General features: G+C 47.4%; 1 protein-coding gene across 11 annotated transcripts in view; it reads left to right on the forward strand.

Annotated features, from left to right (window-relative positions):
• THADA (THADA armadillo repeat containing) overlaps nt 1–22,695 on the forward strand; it is a 325,846-nt gene that overhangs the window by 257,469 nt on the left and 45,682 nt on the right. For 10 of the 11 annotated variants that reach the window (XM_045885094.3, XM_045885095.3, XM_045885096.3 and 7 more), the window contains 5 exons: nt 9,169–9,533; nt 10,139–10,257; nt 10,601–10,673; nt 13,417–13,570; nt 15,195–15,326. In XM_045885094.3, coding sequence (XP_045741050.1) covers nt 9,169–9,533; nt 10,139–10,257; nt 10,601–10,673; nt 13,417–13,570; nt 15,195–15,326 — 843 coding nt within the window. Of the gene's footprint in view, nt 1–9,168; nt 9,534–10,138; nt 10,258–10,600; nt 10,674–13,416; nt 13,571–15,194; nt 15,327–22,695 lie in introns of those variants that run through there. The other variant, XR_008506903.2, reaches the window with a different exon arrangement.

Consider the following 22,695-nt stretch of genomic DNA (forward strand, 5'->3'; position numbering starts at 1 on the left):
TCGTGTTTTTTTTATTTCAGGTGTTATCTTGTTCATCTCTGTAAAGTTTGTGTCCCTTTAGTATCTTTCATATTTCTCTTCATCATGTTCCATTTTCCTTTGGATTCTTGACCAAATGCCAGCATGCTTATCGTAGCCGTTATCATAGCCTTGTCTCTACTTCCATTATTATTGTAATTTGGGGGTCTTTTTATTAAAGGGTCATATTTCCCCCCCTTTTTTGCATGCTTATTATTAGGTGCCAGACATGTTGTTGAGCATTGGATTTATTTATTCCTTTAAAGTGTTGGACTTTTTCTCTCAAATAAACCAATAAAATCTTTAAAAAAAAAAATGAAATTTGAAAGTCACATTCCAAGATAGGAAAAATCCACCGCTGGAAGAAAAGCAGCTGTAGCAAAAACAAAGAAGTGAGGGGTCATCTCATCCAGAGCAGGAGACAAGAGCTCCTGCTGGTCCCACAGACAGGTACACTTACTTCCAGGCTCCCGAGCAGTGCTCACCCGGCAGAAGGTACTTAACTCCTCCCTCCACGTTGGGGCTGGATTTCACAAGAAATAGCATTCTCCAGACTCTGTGGGGTTGGCCAGCTGCAAACTGCACCTCACAACATCATTCCTACAGGTGTCAAGTGTGCAGTCCAGCAGTGCCAGAAACTTCTGCAGCCTTACAGTCAGTTTCTCCCGGAACTGTAACCTGCAGTGCAGGCAGGGGACAGAGGTGGGTGCTCCTCGCTTCTCCCTTATCACAGGAGACGTGACAGAGCTAAGCACCAGTTATTTAAAGGAACCCTCCCAGCCAGCTACCTCCTCTCAAGTTGGTTTCACTCTGTATCTCATCGCCTTAGGGCTTTTGGGGGGTGGGGTGGGGGGTGGAAGGCAAATCTAAACAGGGATGTCTACAGTGCGGTGCTAGGGAAATTCCTGATTTCCCAGTCTTGTCCCAAGTAGCCTCTCCCTGACAAAGAACCAGCAACAGTGTTTGCTTAGAAGTAATTTTCTGTTTGTGCCTTTGGGTTTTCATGTGTTTATCCACAAGCATTTCCTGACGTCCCCCCTGTGTTGGGCAGAAGCGGGATGGGATGGTGGGTGGAGTCCAGAAGTAAAAGTTGGTCCCACCCGGCGCCTGATGAGCTCATGTTCAGGCGGCCCAAATCCTTTCGGAGCTCCCAACCAGAGCAGGCTCCCAAGCCCAGGGATTATGTTATTTCTCGGGGTGACAAGATAGTTTTCAGATGGTCTTCAGAAGCTCATCGTCCTTCCCCAGCAGCGGATAAGGAATTCTGTCCTTGAAAAACACATGCCTTTGAGAATATGCTGGGGGCAAGGGAAGGAGGGAATATTTTCAAAGGGATGTGTGTCGGGTCCACACCTGTGTCAGCAGGGCACAAAGGGGTTCAGAACCCTGGAAACGAGGCAGGAAATAAGCAGCCAGCACCAGTTCAGCGTGCTTCTCGAGACAGTCTCCAGATCCTTCCGCCCGGTCATCCTACATGTTTGTTGTTGGAGGGGCCCCTAGGGTCAGGATTACAGTGTATTGGGAGGGACCGAGGATTAAATAGAAGAATGGAATTTCCCTTCGATAAGGAGAAGCCAACATTTATTAAATCAGTTGACTTGTTGTTGTTGTTATTGTTGAAGTTCCTATGGTTTCCTTTGCTTCCCAAATATATTTTTTTAATGACAAATTGCGTAACAGGACATTAACATTCACAGAGCGAACAAATTATCATCCGTGATTATTTTTAGAACCAGTTTATCAACTGTTTGAGGTAAGAACTTTTGTTGGATCTGATTACAGATCTCTTGGACCAGAGCTACACTTCTTTGAAATAGAAAAAATTGGCCACCTTGCTCTGCATTAAAGGTGAAATCTGCTTTATATTTTCTCACCCCCTACTTCTTTAAGGAGGGTAGAGGTTCCGGAACTTTTCTTGACCTACTGGTGTCAGACAGTTCAGAGCCTTTTCAATATGTGAAAGAGAAATGCAGCCATTCATTCATTCATTCATTCACTCATTCAGTTGAGGCAGAGGGAGCATGTGCAAGGTCGGGCAGAATGGAGAAACTCAGGCTGATTCTCATGGCAAGTGAGCACGAGCGATCTCATTGCCATTTACACAGTAGTATCCCAGTTAAGTGACTTATTCCATAGCAGGGAAACTATTTTTTTCTGTTTGGCTGGCCTTTTCAATCCTGGGAAGGATCCTTCCCTCCTCATGGGTGCCCATTGCTACTTAGAAGTAGAACAACTTCATGGTGATGACTGGGGCTTTGGCTTCCCCTGTAGCCATCACTGCGGAGTAAAGGAAATGCTGTCTTTGGGCCCACACACTTACTCTCTCTTGCCCGTTTTACTTTGGCCAGTTCAGCACAAAATCAGGCTATCTAGATTCATGACTTAATGGTAAAGGCCAGGAGCTTTTGGCTGAACACTAGATGAAGGGGGTGACTTAATGATTAGGGGCCGTGGTGTACAGGAACAAACACCGCCAAACGCTAGAAGTCGCACACATTCCACACGGCAAGGTGTTTACACCACGAGGAGCACAGACGAGCTCAGAGGAGCTCGGGTGGTTTTTTAATGGAGTTCCTACATGGCAGCACACCTGCCGCAGACCTACTGAATCAGGACCTGCCCTTCTGGAAATACGCTCAGGGACGAGGGTGCCAGGTGAAACTAACCTCTTCTAATTGTTATTTTCCGATCTCTCTCTCTCTCTGCTGAGTACTTCGAGTTAAATTCACCTAAATTAAATGCTCTTATGGTGAAACACCACTGTATCCATAATTATGTGGCAATGATATCATCCCACGTTTTCTCCCAGAATGCCCTTATTAAGGCATTTAGATTAACATGCATCTTTTAAGATTATGTTGATTTTTCTTTTTTGAGAAGTTTTAACCAATCTATATGAGTAGCTCAGAAAATCAAAGATGAATGACCCACAGGCCTGCCTTTCGGGGCTATGTTCCTCCTCTGGGGAGAAGACAGACTTCCCTAAATAATAAAACAGGATTGTGACATAGGACGCTGTCCCTGCTCAAAATACGTGCTGCTTTTAAATCCTTTTTCAGCAGCTGGCTTGATGTTCACACCCTACCTTGGTTGGTTAGGGAGTGGCAGCTTTGAAATTCAGTTACTTTAGCAATCACCCTTCAGGTTGCAGACACAACACTGAAATCTGCAACTTGCCAAAGGACCAAGAACTGCTAAAATAACATATCTGAGATTACCAGAGGCACTCTGCTCGCTGCCCCGAGGGACTCGATGGAGTCCCTGCACTTCCTCCGTAGGAGACCTCTGTTCAGGGTAGTCATGCTGTCCAAACAGATCACACTCAGGAAACTGTTACCAGCTTCCCCAAAACTGTAGTTCCCTTCTGCCGGTCCCTGGCAACGCTTTCACAATCAGACTATAACCAAAGGACACTATGGCAGATTTTTCTTAACGCTGGATGTCTTTAAAGAACTACCCTTTTAGGATGACACTATGGATTTACTACCTTTTTTGGTGTTAAGATAGCTTTTCTTGCATGAAAATGGTAACTGATGGTGGGTTTTTAACATCTTTCCTTGACAAGATAAAAAGTTGGCAACGTGTACCAGTCTGTCACAATGCTTTTTTTTAAAAAAAGATTTTATTTATTTATTCATGAGAGACAGAGAGAGAGGGAGAATGGCAGAGGCAGAAGGAGAAGCAGACTTCCCGTGGAGCAGGGAGCCCGATGCGGGACTCGATCCCAGGACCCCAGGATCATGACCTGAGCCGAAGGCAGAGGCTTAACGACTGAGCCACCCAGGCGCCCTTTTCTTTCTTTTTTATTTATTTATTCATGAGAGAGAGAGAATTGTCACAATGCTTTTGACATTTTCTTGGTCCTTGGATTCCAGACTTGGGAATTATTTCTCCATTGAATGAGGACTTAACACAGCAGGAGGTATTGTCCTTCCGAGTGAATCCAGCCATTAAGCCGTTCCTTTGAAGGCTAGAAACATGCTTGCTCTAAAGAAACAAAAAGTTAATTTCAAAAATGAAATCAAATTTAATATTTAAAATCAGTCATACATACTTGGGTGACTAAAATGACCACACTGATGAGAAAGTCCAAAGACTTGCCATACAAGGACGACTGGAAGAAACTCCCAATCAATAAGTTTGCAAAAATCGTCTAATTTCTGAAAAATAAGATGGGGCCATTAAAGGAGGGACTTGATTCTTTTCATTGGAACCCTTGGCTTTCTAAGAAAGATTGGAAAGAAGAAACCCAAAGCAATCAAAATGGAAATTGCAAATAGAAATGTTATCTTCCAAAGAAGAGAGGGGCTAAACCTCAGACTGGGGAATCCCATCGAAGAACTGAGTTTTTTGCGGGCTGTGGACAACAGTTACTGAGGGAAATGGAAAGAAACACCCCATGTTGATCTAGACTTTGGAAAATGCATTTGGTAGGTCAGGACACAAAACGGTGCTTGGCCAGGAAGAAGTCCTGGCTGTGAAACCACTTGGTGAACTCTGTCTACCAGCTGTGGGGTGCAGAGCTGGTAAAGCAGTGGCAGCCAAGCCTGGGAGAGTCACCCCAGAATCACCCAGTCCTTTATAACCACGCTCATCCCACACACGCAGTCAAGTGTCCCCTGCCATGGTGGTTCTTCTAGAGCTCTAGTCACTGCAGCTGCTTATGTGACAGTATTGTTAGCTCTAACTCCAGCCTCCGGTTCCAGCTCAAGAACTCCTCACTGTAGGCACAGGGGGTGGTCTGAGGTCCCCACCTACATGGGAACGCCATGAGAACAGAGCCTGGTCTGTTTCACTGCAAAATCCTAGACCGAGAACAGAGCCTGCACCTAGTGAGCTGGCGTTGAGGCCTGCCTGCCTGCCTGCCAGGGGCCTTTATTCTAGTGCTTAGTCATTCTTCTGAATTCTTGGTGGTTTTCCCTCCTTTGATGTTTTTATTTGTAAGAGAAAAGGGGTGTAGGGGAATTTTCTAGTCCTTCACTCTAGCAAACCACTGGGCTGGAATCAGCTGTGCTCTGCTTGGGACTGCAACTCCCTACCTCCCCACCCAGAAGCCCAACAGGCCCCTATGAACATGGTCGAGTCTTAGGAGCATGGTTCTCAGCTGGGGTACAGAGCAGAATTAGCCGTTGGCTTCTTAAGACTCCAGGTGTCTGTGCCCACCTCAAGCCAACGGACTCCGAGTATGCAAGCGTGGGATTCAGGTACGTGTGGTTTTAATAAGCTCTGGTTACGAAGCATCACTTGAGGGCAGTGGTTTTCAAGCACCTGGCCCAGCAGCAGCAGCAGCATCACCTGGGAGCCTATTAGAACTGCAAACTCAGCCTCCTCCGCAGACCTCCCGAATCAGACACTTGGAGGGTGAGGCCCGGGCAGCGGTCTATGGGTTAGCAAGCCCTCCAGGTGATTCTGAGGCTCACTCCAGTTCTCCAGTTGAAGAAACTCTGCTTTAGGTCATCTCTTTGGGTCTGAGTGCACAACAAAGTTTTTGTTTTTGTTTTTTGTTCGCTTGTTTGTTTGATTCCTAAGCAGCTAGGAGAAAGTGTCTAAATGAATGTCATTCGGTTATTTCCTAGCTTGTAGCCCTGACCTCACAGCTCCCCTGCTGACACATTAATTCAGCAAACCTAGTCACAGGTCACTCTTTGTCTTGCTCTCTCTTTTTTTTTTTTTTTTTAAGATTTTACTTATTTATTTATTTGAGCAAGAGAGAGCTCGAGCAGGGGAGAGAGACAGAAGCGGGGCTCGATCCCAGGACCCTGAGATCATGACCTGAGCTGAAGGCAGGCGCTTAACCCCCTGAGCCACCCAGGCACCCCACTCTTTGTCTCTTAATTTCCCCTAGAGCATTTGCCCTTTCCTCCCCCAGTCAGGCACCACTGGGCAGCCTGCAGGGCCCATCTTAAATTTTATTCCCTCCTGAAAGCTTTTATTTTGTCTTTTCCCATAGAAAATAAGTGCCCATCACATTTATTTTGGTCTTTCTTATGGCTCGTGTATTCTCTTTACCTCCCGTCCCAGGCAACCTTGGGCAAGTAACTTAACCTCTCTGTTTCCTCATCTGTAAAATGGAAATAATACTAGCACCTACTTCTTCAAATGAGTTAATACTTGTTGAGGTGCTTAGAATAGTACTCAAGTGTCAATTCTAAAAGTAATTATTCCTAGCATTGAACAATGGGTATATAACATTCTGTAGTGTATGGCACATAAATCTAGCTTTTCTCACTGACAATTTTAGGGCACTAAGCATTTTGTACTTTTTGTAGCTGTCTTTATCCTCCCAAAAAGCTTAGTTGTAAAGCTTTTGATAGCAAGTAATTTTTCTTTCCCAACTCTGAATCTCCTTCTCCCAAAGTACCTAATATATGCTCAGTGAATGCTTATGACATTGCACTGAACTCCACAGGCAGTGTAGGCTAAGAAGTCCCAAAGGAGCCCTTCCTAAGCCTGTCCCCCATCTTCCCTGTCTTTGGGCCAGTGCCTTCAGGCCCTGGGTTCTTGATGATTTCATCCTTCCTCAAGGCCCTAGAGGAAGAAAATGGGTCTGTGTGCCTGGCTCTTGAGTCCAATGAACAATGCACTCTGCCTGGAATATCTCTCGTTCAGATATTATTCCTCTGAAAATTATCCAGAATGGCCTAGACAGTTCTTCCTGTTTTTAATTACGTTCTAAAGAGCAGAATCTGAGCCATGTTTCTGACTCCTTGCCAAACAAATGAAAATTTTAAGACAGTGTTGTCCTGAGGCAGCAGTAGGTGGGAAGGGTAGGGAAGTGGTACCTGGAGACCACATGGTGTGGTGGTGTCATTACTAAATTGTACTGGGATAGGTTTTTAGGCATTGAAAATAGAGATGGTGACACAGAGGTTGAGGATCCCAACTACCTGGGGCTTCCTTGCCGCTTTATAAAGATGGCTGCCCTCCTACTTGAACTTGGACTTCCGCAGACTCTGAGTTAAGAGCAGAAGTGTGTCTGCAACCATAGTTGGCAGATGGTGGATGGTGTCCTCCAGGGGGCCCAGTCATATTGGAGCTTGAGCCCCCACCTTGCCTCTTGGGGCAAACTTCTTTTTTAACAATTTGATGTGTAACGTGAACACTCTATGTTTTTAATTGCTGAATTATTGCAAGCCTATGAGATTTTGCAATTTCAAGTAAGTGTTTTTTTATTACCATAATCTTTTACACTTCTATTAGGTTTATGATAGTTTTCTAGAAGTCAGTAGTGTTCACCAAGTTAAGAGATACCTAAATTTCAGCCAGGCCTCTGATGAAGTCTATCCCGATGTTCTTGTAGATGAAATTCCGTGCACAGGATGGTCAAGTTAGGAGGATTTATAACTAGTAATGAATTGGTGAGAGTTTGGAGTAGGCGGGGGACGGGGCAGGGAGCCGCTTCTAACACTCACCGATGCCCTCTGCCCTCCACACTGGCCCAGTCCACAGTTTCAGTAAGTATCTGATTGCAGGCGTTTATGGCATGCTTATCACATTGAGGTTTACACAACTGTTGGATGATGAATGTGTTGTATGGAGCATCGGGGTTCTGGGAGGTACCGAAGAATCTTCCCCCAGGTAGTCACCCAGTAGTGCCCATTTTACTCCCTCACTGACTTCTCAAATCCATCTTCTCCTCCCTATCCCTTCCTTCCCTCATCATTTCTCTCCTAGACTACTGCCTGACCTTGTTGCTTGAAATAACCCCCCAGTGGCATTCCCTTGCCTCCAGAAGAATGTCCAGGCTCCTTTGCATGGCCTAGGAGGTTCTGAATGTCTTGTCCACAATACTTCTCTAGCCTTGTCTCTTGCTGTTCCCCGCCTTGAACTCCATGCTGTAGTGATATCAGACTGCCTGTCGTTCCCCACGTGGTCCATTCTGATTCATGCCTTTGGACCTTTGCTCTGCCTTCAGTGGCTCCAATACATTCTCCCCTCCCTTCCCCTTGAAGACTCAGATTATCATTTACACCACTGTATTGGAATTACCTGGTCACTCATTTCTCACTCTCAAACTAGACTAGAAACTCCTTAAGGTGTTCTTATTTTATTTAGCACCCAGCACATAGTAAGCAGGCAATAAGTGTTTTTTTGATCAGAAGTGAGAATACAAAAAGATCTTGGCAATCTAAAAGGGAGACCATAAAACTTAACAGGGAGATAAAATTTAACGGTGGTTCTACTTGGGTTTAAAACAAACAAACAAAGAAAACAAGTCCCGATTAAGGACTGAGTACAAGATGGGAGAAAGATGACTCACCACGCTCAGTAGACCATGTAAAAAAAGAAAGGCTGTGGTTTCAGTTGACTTTAAGCTCCATGAGTCAACAGTGTGATGCAACTCCAGTAACCTAGTGTCAGAACAGGGAAAGTCATCGTCCTGTGGTCGTACCACACGGGACAGTCATGTTCCATTCTGTGACGCCAGACCTTAAGAGGGGTGAAGTATGTCCAAAGGAGGGCAGCTAGACTATTAAGAGAAGATGAACCCCACCATATGGGGAGTAGTTGAAGGAAGTAGGGGTGTTTCATCTGGAGAAGATGGGGGCTATCATGCCTGAAGGGTTCACTGAGAACCTCAAAATGCAGAATTAGGCCAGTGAGTAGAAAGTCTCAAGAGAACTTGGTGATACTTAGATCTCCTAACAATGGACTAGGCGGTCTGTCTTGTGAGCTCCGAGTCACTGTAGGGGTGGATCAGGAGCTTCTGAGGAAAGGTGCTATAGAGGGATCTGAGCCCCTAAAGGAAGTTTGGACTAGATGTCCTGCTCAACTCTGAGGCTTAGTAAGTCGGGAGGTCCCTGAGTTCATACCTATTAAGTGTTGGGGAGGGGTGCCAGGAGCACATCTTCTGATAGCAATGCCTTTTGTCCCTCTAGGGGAAACACTATGAATTACCTAAACAGAAATTGCTTCTGGGCAAATGTAATAAGTGACTAACCCACTTAGGTTCAGACTTCTGGTTCATGCCTTCAGACTTCTGAACCTAAGTGGGCTAGTCACTTATCACATCATTCGTGTGAAATCTATTCAAGAAAGGCATCTGGTAGTCCCACCCTGTGTACCCAGCGCCTTGCATTCTCCACTGAACTTTTGTGGAACTTTGAATAAAGTGATTACCTCTTTCCCTTCACTTTTTTGCTTTTTTAGCTGTGGAGCATCTTGGCTTCTGGGAGGACGTCAGAAGGATCATCTCGGGATCAGAGCTGATAACGGGATTCCCCTACACCTTCACGGTGCCAGGCCTGCCCCAGTACCTCCAGAGCCTCACCAAACTAGCCATCGCCACAGCCCAAGCTGGAGAGCAGGCAGGGAACATTCCTATCTTCTTCTCTCAGCTGTTGGAGTCTTCTTTCCCTGAAGTGCGCCTGCTGACATTAGACGCCCTGCTGGAAAGGTTCTCGACAGCAGCCTCTGGATTAGGAGAGAAGGGACTGCCACCCTTGCTGTGGAATATGGGAGGGACGTTCTTGATGTTGGCTATGAAGGAAAATCACCCAGAATGCTTCTGCAAGGTAAAGTTTCTGGTGTACTGACCGTTTTCCCTTCTGCTCCCCTCGCTCTTTGGCAAGCTCGCCGTAACAAGATCACGTAGGCAGGATTGGGTTGGGCTTCCCCAGGAGCAATAGGAAGGAGATGCCGCATCCAGTGGGCAAGGACTCTCTTTGTATACTGCTTGTCATGGCTTTGTGCATGGAAGGGAGCTAAAAAAAGTGATCACAATGGTAATGATGATGGCAATAAGCCAAGGTAGAGGTTGAGAGTAAGCCATCAGCACTCTAAGAAACGCAGCCTTGAAAATTGGCTGTAGAATGTGGTAGAGGGTAGTCTTTGTCAACATGGCTGTTTGGGGACAGATGGCCACCTAGAAAGCATCATCAAAAGGAAAGGGCACTGGCCTAGGAATCGGGGCATCTAGACTCTGATCCCAGGTCACTAAGGTCCCCTGGGTGTGTCACTGCTCCACCCTGTCTTGGTCTCCCAAAAATATTAAGGGGGAAATAAGAAGTCAGTGATGCTTTTTGAAAGGTAGACCCCTTTATTGGTACAAGTGATGATTATTTGGCTTCTGGACACTTTTTCCTGAGTATTTTTTTTCCCGTGGATCTGACACACACAGATACTGAAGATTCTCCATTGTATGGACCCCAGCGAGTGGCTTCCCCAGACGGAGCACTGTATTCACCTCACCCCAAAGGAGTTCCTGATCTGGACAATGGATATTGCTTCCAATGAAAGGTTTGCCCCCAGTGCTCCCCGTGCAATCCGGCATGATGTGGGGTCTGTCCCAGCAGTCAGTCACATAGTGAACTCGGGCACGGTCCTCGCCGAAGGGCTTAGGTCCTGTGTTTCCTTCTAAATCTCAGCCTAGGAGCATGTTCTAAGCTCAAGCCATAGAATGATGTCAGAGTTTTCACATTAATAACCAAAAGGTAATCACTTCTGGTGGCATTTGTGTGGCCCTGAGGTGAGCATGTCCACCATTCGCAATGGCATGGATTACAGACTATTGACAAAAACCCATCTGTATACAAAGTACATTTGGTTTTATTTCTTTGTGTTTTTGGCTTACTTTTTCTAGGTCTGAAATTCAAAGTGTAGCTCTGAGACTTGCCTCCAGAGTGATCACCCACCACCTGCAGACGTGTGAGGAGGTAAGGCTGACTGGGCCTGTGGCCTAGGGTCTGGGTCTTCATGCTCTTATTTACCAGGAAAGCGTCGGTGAAAGTGAACTGTCTCAGCAAAGCAGAATCACTGGGGCATGTATGTGTCGCCTCTACAAAAATGTTATTCATGTGGATGTTTCACTTTGGGTATAACTTCTGTAGAATTTTCTGAGCACCACCATCAGCATTTCTTTTCTCTTGTCCTGGGCATGCTTGATTTGAGTCCATAAGGGTAACACAACCTCCTCTTGTACAACACAAACACACAAACACACACACACACACACACACACACACCCAACCCTTTGTGGGTTTTTTTCCTATTTTTCTAGCTAGACTCTTTTTTCAAAGAGCGAGTGAGCAAGTCACTGGGATTGCACCCTGGCCAACTAAGTATGAAAATACATCCCTAAGGCTTAACTGTTCCCCCAGAACATGGCCCAGCTGGCTTTGTATGGAGGCCTGGATGTGCCCCCTCTGTCTCACATGTCCTTTGGGGGAAAGATGGAACCAAAGTAACCAAAACAGCTTCCTGGGAAGATGCCTTAAGACAAATACATGTATACTTAGGGGCATCAGAAAGCTGTCCCTATCAGAGTATTATTACAAGTAGAAGGCAGTCGATACTACAGTAATATTACCCAAAGCTCCTGGTTACACGTGACCACACTGTGATGGTGGCAGCGTAACATCGCGGGTTCCAGTTCCTTACGGTAAAGCAGCACAGCCAGAGGTGTGGGAGATTGGGAGATGAACAAGGATGGAAGGACAGTGTCATGAGCAAGGAGGAGCGTTAGATCGTGACATTAAATGCCCTGCTAGGGAGGAGGCCGGAGGAATCCAGAGGAGGAAGGGAGTGCGAGGCTGCTAAGGAGAAGACTTCACGAAGGAGGTGGTTGTGTCCAGAGAGCGGCGGCTAGGCAGAGGGGACAGAGGGTGAGAGCTAAGCAGATCCACGGTTGCTGTGGGGCATTCAGAGGCAGGCCAGGGGGCCAAAGTTGGCTGGTCACCAGGAGAGACAAAGAGCCAAAAAAAAGTCAGTAGTGTGTGTTGGGGGGTTGAAGGGGAGAGGTTTGTAGGAAGGGAGAGGATTTGCTGAAAAAAAAAAACTACAGCCCAGCGGGAAAAAAAAGAAATTCTAAGAAAGCAGTCACAGGGCAGCCTGTCCCATCTGCCAAAAGACCTCGTTCTCATCCACAGACATTTTTAACCAGTATTCATGTGTGTCTTAGAGGCACTGCTTGGTACTTGAATGAAGCAGTATTTGGTAAAAATTGGGAGTTTTCCAGGGAGAGAAAAATTAACAAAACCATAGAGAAATGCATAAAAGAAGTTCCCAGGAAGACCTGGGTTTCTTTGTACATTGGGAGTCGGCCTCTTCCTCAAGGTCTAAGATGCTCATCTGTTTAGTTCCACAGAGGCCCATTGTTAGTAATTTTGAACAATTAAAGAGGCTTCTTTGATACGGGAAGTAAAGTACATTTGGAACAATAATCCCCTTTCTAGAATACATAGAAAATCAGGGTTTAAAAGACGGAAACAATCCAGATGTCCATCAACTGATGAATGGGTAAACAAAATGTGGTATGTCCACTCAAAAAAATACTATTCAGTCACAAAAAATAATGAAGTGCTGATACATCTATAACATGGATGAACCTTAAAAATATGCTAAATGAAAGAAGCCTGTCATGAAAGACCACGTATTGTATGGTTCAGTTTATATGGAATGTCCAGAATAGACAAATCCATAGAGACTGAAAGTAGATTAGTGGTTTAGGGCTGGGAGCTGACAGGATGACAGGATGGGGGTTGTTAACTAAGGATTTCTCTTTTTGGTGATGAAAATGTTCTAAAATTGACTGTGGTAATGGTTGTACAAACCTGTGAATATACTAAGAATTCAACTATATACTTTAAATGGGTGAATTGTATGGTATGTGAATCGTATCTCAATAAAAAAAAGCTGTTACTATAGAAAAATAGAGCTTTGTTGAAACCATAATGTTAGTTAGGATGCTGCTTTACATGTTATAGCAGAAACTCACAAATACAGTGGCTTAAACCAGATCACAGCAGTCAAAGCAGATATGGTGGCATGACAGTTTTGGGTCCCCAGACCCTTGGACCTTGTTCTGCTGTTTTCAACATGGCTTCCCTCTGATGGTCCCAAATGGTTGCTCCAGCTTCCACCATCTTGTCCTTGTTCAGCTAGCAGGAAAGAGAAACCTGGGAAGTAAAGGTCACGTCTGTTTCCTAAGGCATGACCTAAAAATCATACACCATTAGTCAGAACTTAATCATATATTACTCCCAAGTGAAAGGGGGTCTGGGAAATGTAGTCTTTATGCCCAGCCCAAAATTTGAGGTTCTGTTACTGAAGATAGAAGGAGCATCTGGCTATGGGAAAGCTATAGTCTTTCCCCAGAAGGCTTGTCTTTACTGAAACTGTCAAATATACCAATGTTCTGATACCCTGATTTGCATCAGAAAGACTCCAGGAACTTTCTTGCTAGTTCTAGTGACTCAGTATTACTGAAAGACAAGTCACATTTTCTTCCCTGAGCTTGTTTATTTCTCCCTAGTTGGGTTGGAAAAACAACTAGAAAACTTTTCTTCCCCTGCAGTAAGAGCTAATTTGCACATCCAGTGTGGGGTATGTGGCTCAGATCTAATTCCATGTCAGCCCCTACCTGCACGTGCGGACCTGCCATACGCTTTGTGCTTTCAGACCAGGGACTCGGTGGCCCCCACACTGAAGTCGTGGGTTCAGTTGGTCGCCTTCTCCTGTGGAGAACACCTTCCCACAGAGTCCAGGCTGGCTGCTGCTGAAGCCCTCACCAGCACCACACCGTTCTTGCTCACCAGCCTCCATCCCATTCTTGGTAAGTGCACCAGGCCGGGGCGTGGGGGGTCTGAGGTCCGAGGTCCATTGCACCAAACAGCTAAAAGCATGAATAGGTACTCCAGGATAAAAAAGGAGGGAAGATGAAAACCGACCGTGTGCACCATACCTTTGCATCTCTCAAATGTGTTCCCCCCACCCTCCGAATTCCTCCTTTTTCACCAACAACCTCTTAACTGGCCTCCTTTCTTTCCATCTTACCCCCAAAGCCATTCTCCTTATACTCCCAAAAGCTTGTGCAGTCTTTCTGAAATACAGAACTGATCATTTCACTCCACTGCTTAAAGCCTTTGAGTGGGTTCCAATTGCCTTCAGGATAAAATCTAAACACCCCTTCACGTGGCTCTGTGCCCTGGCCAGCCCTCCCTGCTCGTCGGCCACCACTCCCCAGCACAGGCTCTGTGCATCATCGGTAGGGAACTCATATCTTGGTATGACTAATGCCCTGGTGTCTCTGGTACCAGGTTGTCTGCGGGCAGATAACGGAGAGGGTAGTCGAAGGAGAGTTCTTAGGACAGGGCAGGTCCCCCATTGAAAGGCTAGGGGTGATGAGTGCTGGTCTCCTGTGGGTCTCCTATTGTGACCCTGCCCAAGCCTGGGCCTACCCCCTAGACAACACACTTCCTTTCTGTGAGGCCCTGCCCACCTGTCGCCTCCCTCATGAAGTCTGCCTCCAGCACACCGGTCCACCGTGATCTTTCCCTGCTGTGAGGCACAGCCAGCCATTTCCATCCCTGACTTCTCCTTGCCTTGTGTCCTTGACTTGATGTTCCTTCTGTTGCTCAGGGGCATGTACTGTCTTTTCCTGTCCCGTTGTCCCCAGCAGTGCCTAGCACAGGGACCACACAGAGCTCCTGCCCAGGGGCAATGTGGTCAGAGAGTGGGCCCCACATGGACGTGGCACAGGCTGTCCTCTGTGGTTCCCTCCCCTTTTCAGTGCTTACCCCACTGCAAAGTATAATCTTGATTGAAACTTTGCTTTCAGAATTTATAAGCTCAAGCAGTCACTCAAATCAACACTGGGCTTGTTTCCCCAAAGCATTCTTGATGCGTAAAGTTTCATTCCTAAGAATCGTGAATCATTGTGGACAGCTGGGCCCAGGGCCTTAGTCAGCCGGGCCACACCTTCCAGGGGCCCTTGCGTAGGGCTGCTTGCCTCCAGAAGCCTTCCCCCCCAAAAAAGACAGATATTTCCAAACCTGCCCCCAACGGCCCTCTCTCTTCCACTGTTAATCTGACTGCCAAGTCTTCCTTTCTTGAAATACCCAGGAAGAAAGGCATGACTGTTGCTCATTTAAAGACTACTCTCTTCCACCGTGGATTTATTTATTTATTTTTAAAGATTTTATTTATTTATTTGAGAAAGAGCATGAGTAGGAAGGAGGGTCAGATGGAGAGGGAGAAGCAGACTCCCCACTGAGCAGGGAGCCCGATGCAGGACTCAGTCCCAGGACCCTGAGATCATGACCTGAGCCGAAGGCAGACGCTTAACCAACTGAGCCACTGAGGCGCACCCCCCCACCACCACCATGGATTTAAAGCACTATTTGTACCTGCTTGTAAATTGAACCATAGGTAATTTGAATTCCTTTTGGTCTTCTTAGGATTGCAGGATACACTTGCTCTCTGGAGATGTGTCCTCACCCTCCTGCAGAGTGAGGAGCAAGCCGTCCGAGATGCAGCCACGGGAACTGTAGTGACTGCCATGTCACAAGGAAGCACCTGCCAATCAACAGGTACCTCATTCTTACCCTTCGGCAGTGCCTTATTTCTCTTGGACAGAGTTGGCACGCTTTTTCTGTAAATAGCCAGAGAGTGAATATTTTAACCATTCTTGGCCATTGGGTTTCTGTCTCCACTCTGCTGTTTTAGTGGGAAAGCAGCCCTAAACAGTAGGTAAACATGTGGGCATGACTGTGTTCCAATAAAGCTTTATGTACAAAAACAGGCAGCTGTCCAGATTTGATCTGCTAGCCATAGTCTGCTGACCCCTGATATCTAGGACATCATAGAGAAAAATCGTCTTCAAAGATAGAAATCTAATAAACAGTGCTGTTAGTTAGTTACATTGTCACCCTTTTTAAATAAGACTAAGTCATGATTATCTGTGTGGTTATATAACCCGGGAATCATAGATCTATCATTTTGTACTTCTGTTAGTTTTCACATGTGATGGAAACAGATGAGTATGAGTCAAGTTAACTGGGAGTAGAAGCAAGGTCACACCTCTGGACAAGTGGCCAGCTGGGAGGATGTCTGCTCTGGTGGACTTGCATTCCCTGCACTTGGGTTGTCAGGAAGGATCTCTGGGTCTGCCATCCCAAGGAGAAGCAAGAACAGCGTTTGGAGGCAAGAGGTCACAGGCTGAGCAGAATGGACAGCAGAATGGGAGGGGGAGTGGCCATACAGGGTTTGTAACTGACTCAGGGCTCCTCGTCCCAGTGGCTGGGGATCCTGGAGGCTTCCCTTGGAATAAGAACTTCTGCATTCTAGAGTCCTCTGTTGTCATGGCATGTGTGGGAGAAGCTGGTTTTTGAATAATCTCTTGGTGATGCTGCTCCAGAGCAGGTTTGGTCGGGACCTGCTTTGCCTCTCAGTGGGAAGACATGCAGTTTGATTCTGGGAGTGATGTGCAAGAAGCCCTCTCCCCACCCGCTTCCCAGCCTGTCCAAGTTCCTGGATCTGTAATTCCGCCGTTAGTGATTCATTCCTTCTCCCAATTGCGTGTTTCCCTTAGAAGGACACACAGAGCACCCAGCAAGTGCTCAGGAAATATTTGGTGGAATACAGTACTCACAAGATTTCTCTAGGACCCTCTCCACCAAAAATGGGAAAGGTTATGGCATACTGGAATTCATCAGTGGACTTATTCCCTCCTGATCTTCATAGTTGTTACCCGACTACTTCTATTTCTTTCAGAATTTCCCCAAGTTCACCTATAGTAAAAGTGTATTGCCATGATCTTCCTCCTTCTAGTTTAAATTTTTTCCTCAAGAAATACAAACCAATAATTAAATATCAAGTGCCTTTCACATGTAAATATCCATGTGTAAAAGCATCTTAGGGAAATAAATGTAAAAGGCTACCTATTTTTGTATTCCTCACCTTGGCCTATAAAAAGAGGATCTAAGGTGTGAAAAAGACAAGGATTCTATAACAATGAAATGTAGTGTGTTACCCTGGACTAGATCCTGTGCTAGAGGGATGAAAAGCCGTACAGGAAATTTCTAGAACAACTGACAATACTGAAATATTGTCTGTAGATTAAAATCAATTTTAAATTTCCTGAATTTGATAACTGTACTGTGGTTTTGTAAGAGACTATTTTGTTCTTAGGAAATACACAACTGAAATATTAAGGGGTCAAAGAGGCACACCACCTGTTACATACCCTCAGATGGTTCAGGAACAATAATCATGTGTGCGTGTAAATAGTAAACACAGATATGGAGTTACTATACTTGCATCTTTTCTGTATATTTGAAATTATTTCAGAATAAAATGTTTTTTTAAAAAAATCCAGTTCCACAATTTGAAAACACCAACACAGCCTATATTGCTAGACCATCTGACTGGTTTCCCAACAATTCAGCCCTCTCTGTGACTCCTTTCCCCTAAGTTATTTGAAAATATCCTGCCCACCCCCCCCCTTTTTTTTAAATTCATTTTGAGTGAATTTTTGCTTCCCAAAAAAATCAAACCCAAGCCAGATTCCTCAAAGGTCTCAGCAACATAATGTTGCTATGTGGGGACAGTCACTCAGGACTTCCTCGTGTGTTCCTTGTTCAGCCTGGTGGCAATGCTTAGACAGAACTCCATAATACAGCTTGATTTTCTCAAGCAAAAAATATACATCTTCCTGTCTGGGCCTGAAAAGTAGCTGAAGGCTGAGGAACACTCCTGATTTTTGCTTTGGTCAGAAGTTCAGCCCGCTGACACACAAGAACAATATTGTCTTGTTTTGACATTTCTTGAGGATATCAAGTGGCTGATGGTAACTTTTCTCATTCCTTCAGCATGCAGGGATTTTGCAGACTATACTACTAACGTTTTGCTCTGTGGTGTTCAGAGTTAATTATCACTTTTGAGTCTTGAATAGCTTGAAAATACATGTCCTTAATTTTCTCCCCAAATCAATGGTCTAATGAACGCCATAGTAAAATATTAGTATTAAATCATGGTAATATTTAATGTCTTCTTTGAGAAGGCTAAATATTGTTAAAAAAAAAAAATTGTCACTTTTCTTCCTAAGAATAAAACACAAGGACTCCCTGCCTCTGAGACCCCATCCTATCAGTGAGGGCTGGCTGTGGACAGAGAGCTTTTCATGTACATTGTCTGATAGTGTGCTGGGGGCGCAGGGACATGCCAGGTGCATCTTGATTGTGTGGTCTAGGGAGGCCCCTGAGAGTGGGGCTGGCCCAAAAGACTGGGTAAATGGGACACAGACAGGAGCATTTCAACGCAGAAGAAGCTAGAGCCAGAACTTGGGAGTTGGGGAGAACTTGGGAGCTGACTGGGGGGCGCGGTGGCCAGAACACAGGCTGAGGACAGGGGAGTGGGGTGGAAGATAAAGCTGGAAAGGCAGGGGCACGCGCTCTTGGGGTGACTCTGAACACCAAGTTAAGGACCTCCTTCTGTAGGTGATGGGAGGCTGGAGAGGGCATTCAGTGGGGGAGCAGTGTTGCCAGCGTCTTGTCTGGGGAGCTCTTTTCAGCAGCAGTGTGCGCGACGGCCCGGGCTGGGGCAGGGGAGGGAGACCTCCGGCCAGGAGACGAGCCGGGAGCGGGTCACGGGTCGCGAGCCGCTGTCAGTGGGGGCGGGGTGGGAGAGCATGGCAGGTGGACTGCTGGTGCTGGTGGGAGGTGGGAGACAAGGGAAAGCAGAGGGGCCTTCACAGCCTCAAACCCATGAGGTATCTCTGGAGAAACGCCTAGACGTGCCTCTGGCACCGATGTAAGCAGGTAAGCCATCACCTTCTAGGAAGTGAAACTACCAGGAATCAGGAAGGATGCTTAGAGGCCACAAGGCACTGTGATCTGGGACAGAGGATTCCTTAGACCTTGGGGAAACGGGTGCTGGAAACTGAGAGGGCAAAAGGGGGCCTTTATCTGCTGTGGGAACAGAACGAACTGCCCTGCCCAGCACACTGCCCAGTTCTCCTGGGAGCCCTGGCGTAGGTACTCGAAACTACAGAAGAGCCAAGCATTAAACCCGTTCTTCAGACTGCATCCCTAGCATGTCCCCTTGCGCATGGCTGGCTTTAGGTATAGATTTGTGGTGTCTGTTGGTTAATGATTCTGGGAGGCCTGGAGAAAATAACCCTGTGCTTAGATAGCCCTCATGAGGGTGGATTTGTTGTTCACCTTTTTTGCCTGCTGACCTCGTGCATGTGCTTCTTCCCACCTGGTCACCTGGAAGGTAAAACCCACAGCCCGTCAACACCGCTCTGAGCACCCCCAAGCCTCTCTCAGCTTTGCAAGCACGACCCGCCTCACCTCCCTACTCCTAGATCAGCCACAGAGTACCGAGAGGGACAGCAGAAATGGCGTTTCTGGACTCAGGAATAGGGGATTGAATTTTGCAGCTAGGACAAGAAAGGGTAAGGGCAGGGCTCCAGGTGAGGCTCCACCTTCTCCTTTCCCTGCTCTGACCTTACTTCCAGCCTTGAAATGCTCTGAAAAGAGCTGTCATTTCCAGAGCAGGAGACACTCAAAGCCATCAGCTCGGCGACTCCTGCTTCCCTGGGCTCCTGATTCTCGCCCAAGCAGCTCACTCATGTCTGTTCCATTCACGTCAGGATTTCATGTTGGGTTCCACTCGAACAAGGACTTCCATTGGGCATGGGGGCGGGGGGAGGGGGTGGTACCAACCTGGACAGTCTGTACATTTAACTCACTAAATTTGTGTGACTCTCAAGTTAGGCAGACAGAGTTCTGGGTAAAAGCAACAGGGGAGAAATTGGAGGGGCTCCAGACCCCATACCCATTGCCAGTGTTTAGGTTCAAGAAGGATGACTTCTTGGTAGCAACTTCTCATGTAAAAAGTATAAAGGACTTTTTTTTTGTTAAGATTTTATTTATTTATTTGACAGAGAGACAGTGAGAGAGGGAACACAAGCAGGGGGAGCGGGAGAGGGAGAAGCAGGCTTCCCGCGGAGCAGGTAGCCCGATGCGGGGCTCGATCCCAGAACCCTGGGATCATGACCTGAGCCAAAGGCAGACGCTTAACCACTGAGCCACCCAGGCGCCCCCAAAAGTGTAAAGGACTTTTAAGAAAGAGAGACAGACAAGCGCATACACACACACACATGCACGCACGCACACACGCAGAAGAGAAGCACCAGGCCTCCTACCCACAAAAAATCATGTAAAGCTTCTGCTCATCCTGCCAGATAGAAATCTTTTGTGGTGACACATTCAATCCCACCTCCACCAGCCCAGCTACCCAGGATCTCCCCTTCTCTGAACCCCTGCTGTATGTGCCTCACCCCACCTTGCCCTTCATGGTCTACTCTCTTCATGTAGCTTTGTCTTCCAACTAGCCCACGAGCTAGACCCTCTCCCATTAGGTATACTGTGGGTGCTCAATCTGTGTTGATGGACTGCTTTTTGACCAGGGTAGGCTGCCTAACAGTCAGTAACTGTCTGGTCTGCCCCAAGTTCCTAAGGAGATTAGAGTGCCCTCTGAACCAAGGAAGTGCCCCAGAACAGGCAGCCTGGGCCTCCGTGCAAGAATGAGCTCCAGGGGCAACCGGAGCGGTAGGCCTGAGTGACCCACCATCCGGGTCTTGCAGGCGAAGAGTTGGCAGCCCTTCCTCACCCTTACCGCTCAGGTCTGGGTCTCAGACTGCGGGGCCAGGGAGCCAGCCCAGGACTGCAGGGACCACGGCCCTGGGTCACCCGGGAGACACAGCAAGAGTCTCTGTGCTCAGCATGAGGACCCCCAGAGATGCCAGAGTCACAGTGGAGCTTACCAGGGAGGCGAAAGAGCGGGGCAGGAGCAGAAGGTAGAAAAACTGAGACTCAGAGGTTAGAGGACAGGGCCTTGGCAGGTAGCTTGGTGGGCAGAATTGCAGGTCATCTGGCCTAGGGCACAGTGGAGACGAAAAGACCTAACGTCTGCCCAGGTTCCCCCAAACCGTGTTCCTCCCCCAGCACCCACGCCCCTGCCCCCTCGCACACGTGCACCATGCACAGCTGCCGCCCACACAGAGCCTGGGAGACGGCATGACAGCGCCGACTCTTCTCCCGGGCTCCAAGCCTTGAGCAGGCCGGGAGGGAGGCCGGGTCACTTTGACATTACACAGCGGCCCCGCGGTGACACCCGGTCAGCAAAGCCCCGGAGCTGTGGGGCCTCGGCTGACTCACAGGCAGCTCCACCCCTGGAACTTCCAGGACTGTGAGCCAAGGCCTCCCCTCCTGCCCACCCAGCCCCACGCCCCGGGGGAGGCCCTGTGCTGTCGGCGCTTCCCAGGTGGTCCTGGAGCCCTCAGAGCATGGCCTCCCTCCTCCCTCTGCCTCCCTAACCTGCTCACCGGCACCATCCCCACACTGTCTCTTCCATGCTTGGGTGGCAGGGCCCAGCCCCAGACTCAGATTTAGAGGGCTTTCTGCTCCCTGAGTGTAACCTGATGGGTATTTACCAAGTACATTTTTCTGGAGAAAAATGACCCAAATAGGATAACCACTACAGGAGAATGAACCTTCACACCCGTCTCCAGGCCTGACGGCCTCTATCATTTCTTTTTTGCCTGTTTTTAAATTCTGAATTGTTTTCTCAATCCCCCTTTCATGGCTGCCTAGATGGTCCAAAGCTTTTTCTCTTACTGTTTAAGTACAAGGCCAAAAGTGGTGACATCGAGCATATTCATTTGAGAAATAGTTACAAATTGCCTGTCCACCAGGCTTGTTTCATGCGCTGGTGCAAGCCACCATCATCTCTCTCCTGGACTTCTGCAAAAACCTCCTGCTAGGTCTTCCTGCCTCTGCGCTTACCTGCCTGCCGTTCCTTGTCCATGAGGCCAGTAATGGGCTCTTTTTACAGAGTAGATCAGATGATGTTGCCGTCCTGCGGAGAGCACCCCCTTGGCTTCCCTTCTTTCTCAGAATAAAAGCCAACTCCTAAAGTAACATATAAAGCTGTACCCGACCTCACCCCTGCCTCTCCCCAACCCCATTTGCTGTCCTTGTTCCCTTTCTTTCTCTGCTCCAGCCACTCCCGCCTCCCCTCTGGTTCTTTAACTCGCCAGGCTCATGCCAGCCATAAGCCCTTTGCACTAGCCACTTCCTCTGCTTGGAATGGTCTTCCCTGGTCCCACACAGCTAACTCACCTCCTTCCTGTCGTTTCAATCTCTGCTTCGGTGGCATCTCTGCAACAGCCTGCCTCAACCACCCAGTTTAGAGTAGCCACCCATTCGTCTGCTGGTTTAACTCTCTGTGTAGTCCTTTCACTGTCTTATTTTACCATTTCCTTACTTTGTTCTTTGTCTCCCTCTACCAGAATAAAAGTTCCAAGAGGGCAAGATTTTTGTCTCTTCTGCTTGCTGCTATATTCCCAGAACCTGGCACATAACAGATGCTCAGCAAAAATTCACTGTTGGATGATCAGTTGGGTGAAGGAATGGAGGAATGTGCCCTTCACAGTAGTTAAACACAGTGAAGAGATCAGTGTTTTTAGAATCAACCTAAGGCAAGGGAGGTGTAGAGCACTTTGGATTCTCTCTTTTTTTTTAAGATTTTATTTATTTATTTGAGAGAGAGAGCAAGCATGAGCGAGAGAGCATGAGCAGGGAGAGCAGTGGGAGAGGGAGAAGCAGACTGCCCACTGAGCAGGGAGCCCGATGCAGGACTCCATCCCAGGATGCTGGGATCGTGACCTGAGCCGAAGGCAGATGCTCAACCGACAGCCACCCAGGCGCCCCTGGATTCTCCTTGTTATGAAATTGCCTGGAGGTGGCAGGTCCTTGTTGCTGCAGACTCAGCTACCTTAGGCCCCACATCTTCCCAGAGACAGTAATTCAACAAGGAACGGATGGGACACCTGCTAAGGCAAGGCCATGGTGGCAGAGCCTGGACTAGCTGTACCCCTCCCTCGCCATTTCA

Source organism: Mirounga angustirostris, unplaced genomic scaffold, assembly GCF_029215605.1.
Source record: "Mirounga angustirostris isolate CCGP_5_RB_7025 unplaced genomic scaffold, mMirAng1.0.hap1 SCAF_10, whole genome shotgun sequence".
Classification (NCBI taxonomy): Eukaryota; Metazoa; Chordata; class Mammalia; order Carnivora; family Phocidae; genus Mirounga; species Mirounga angustirostris.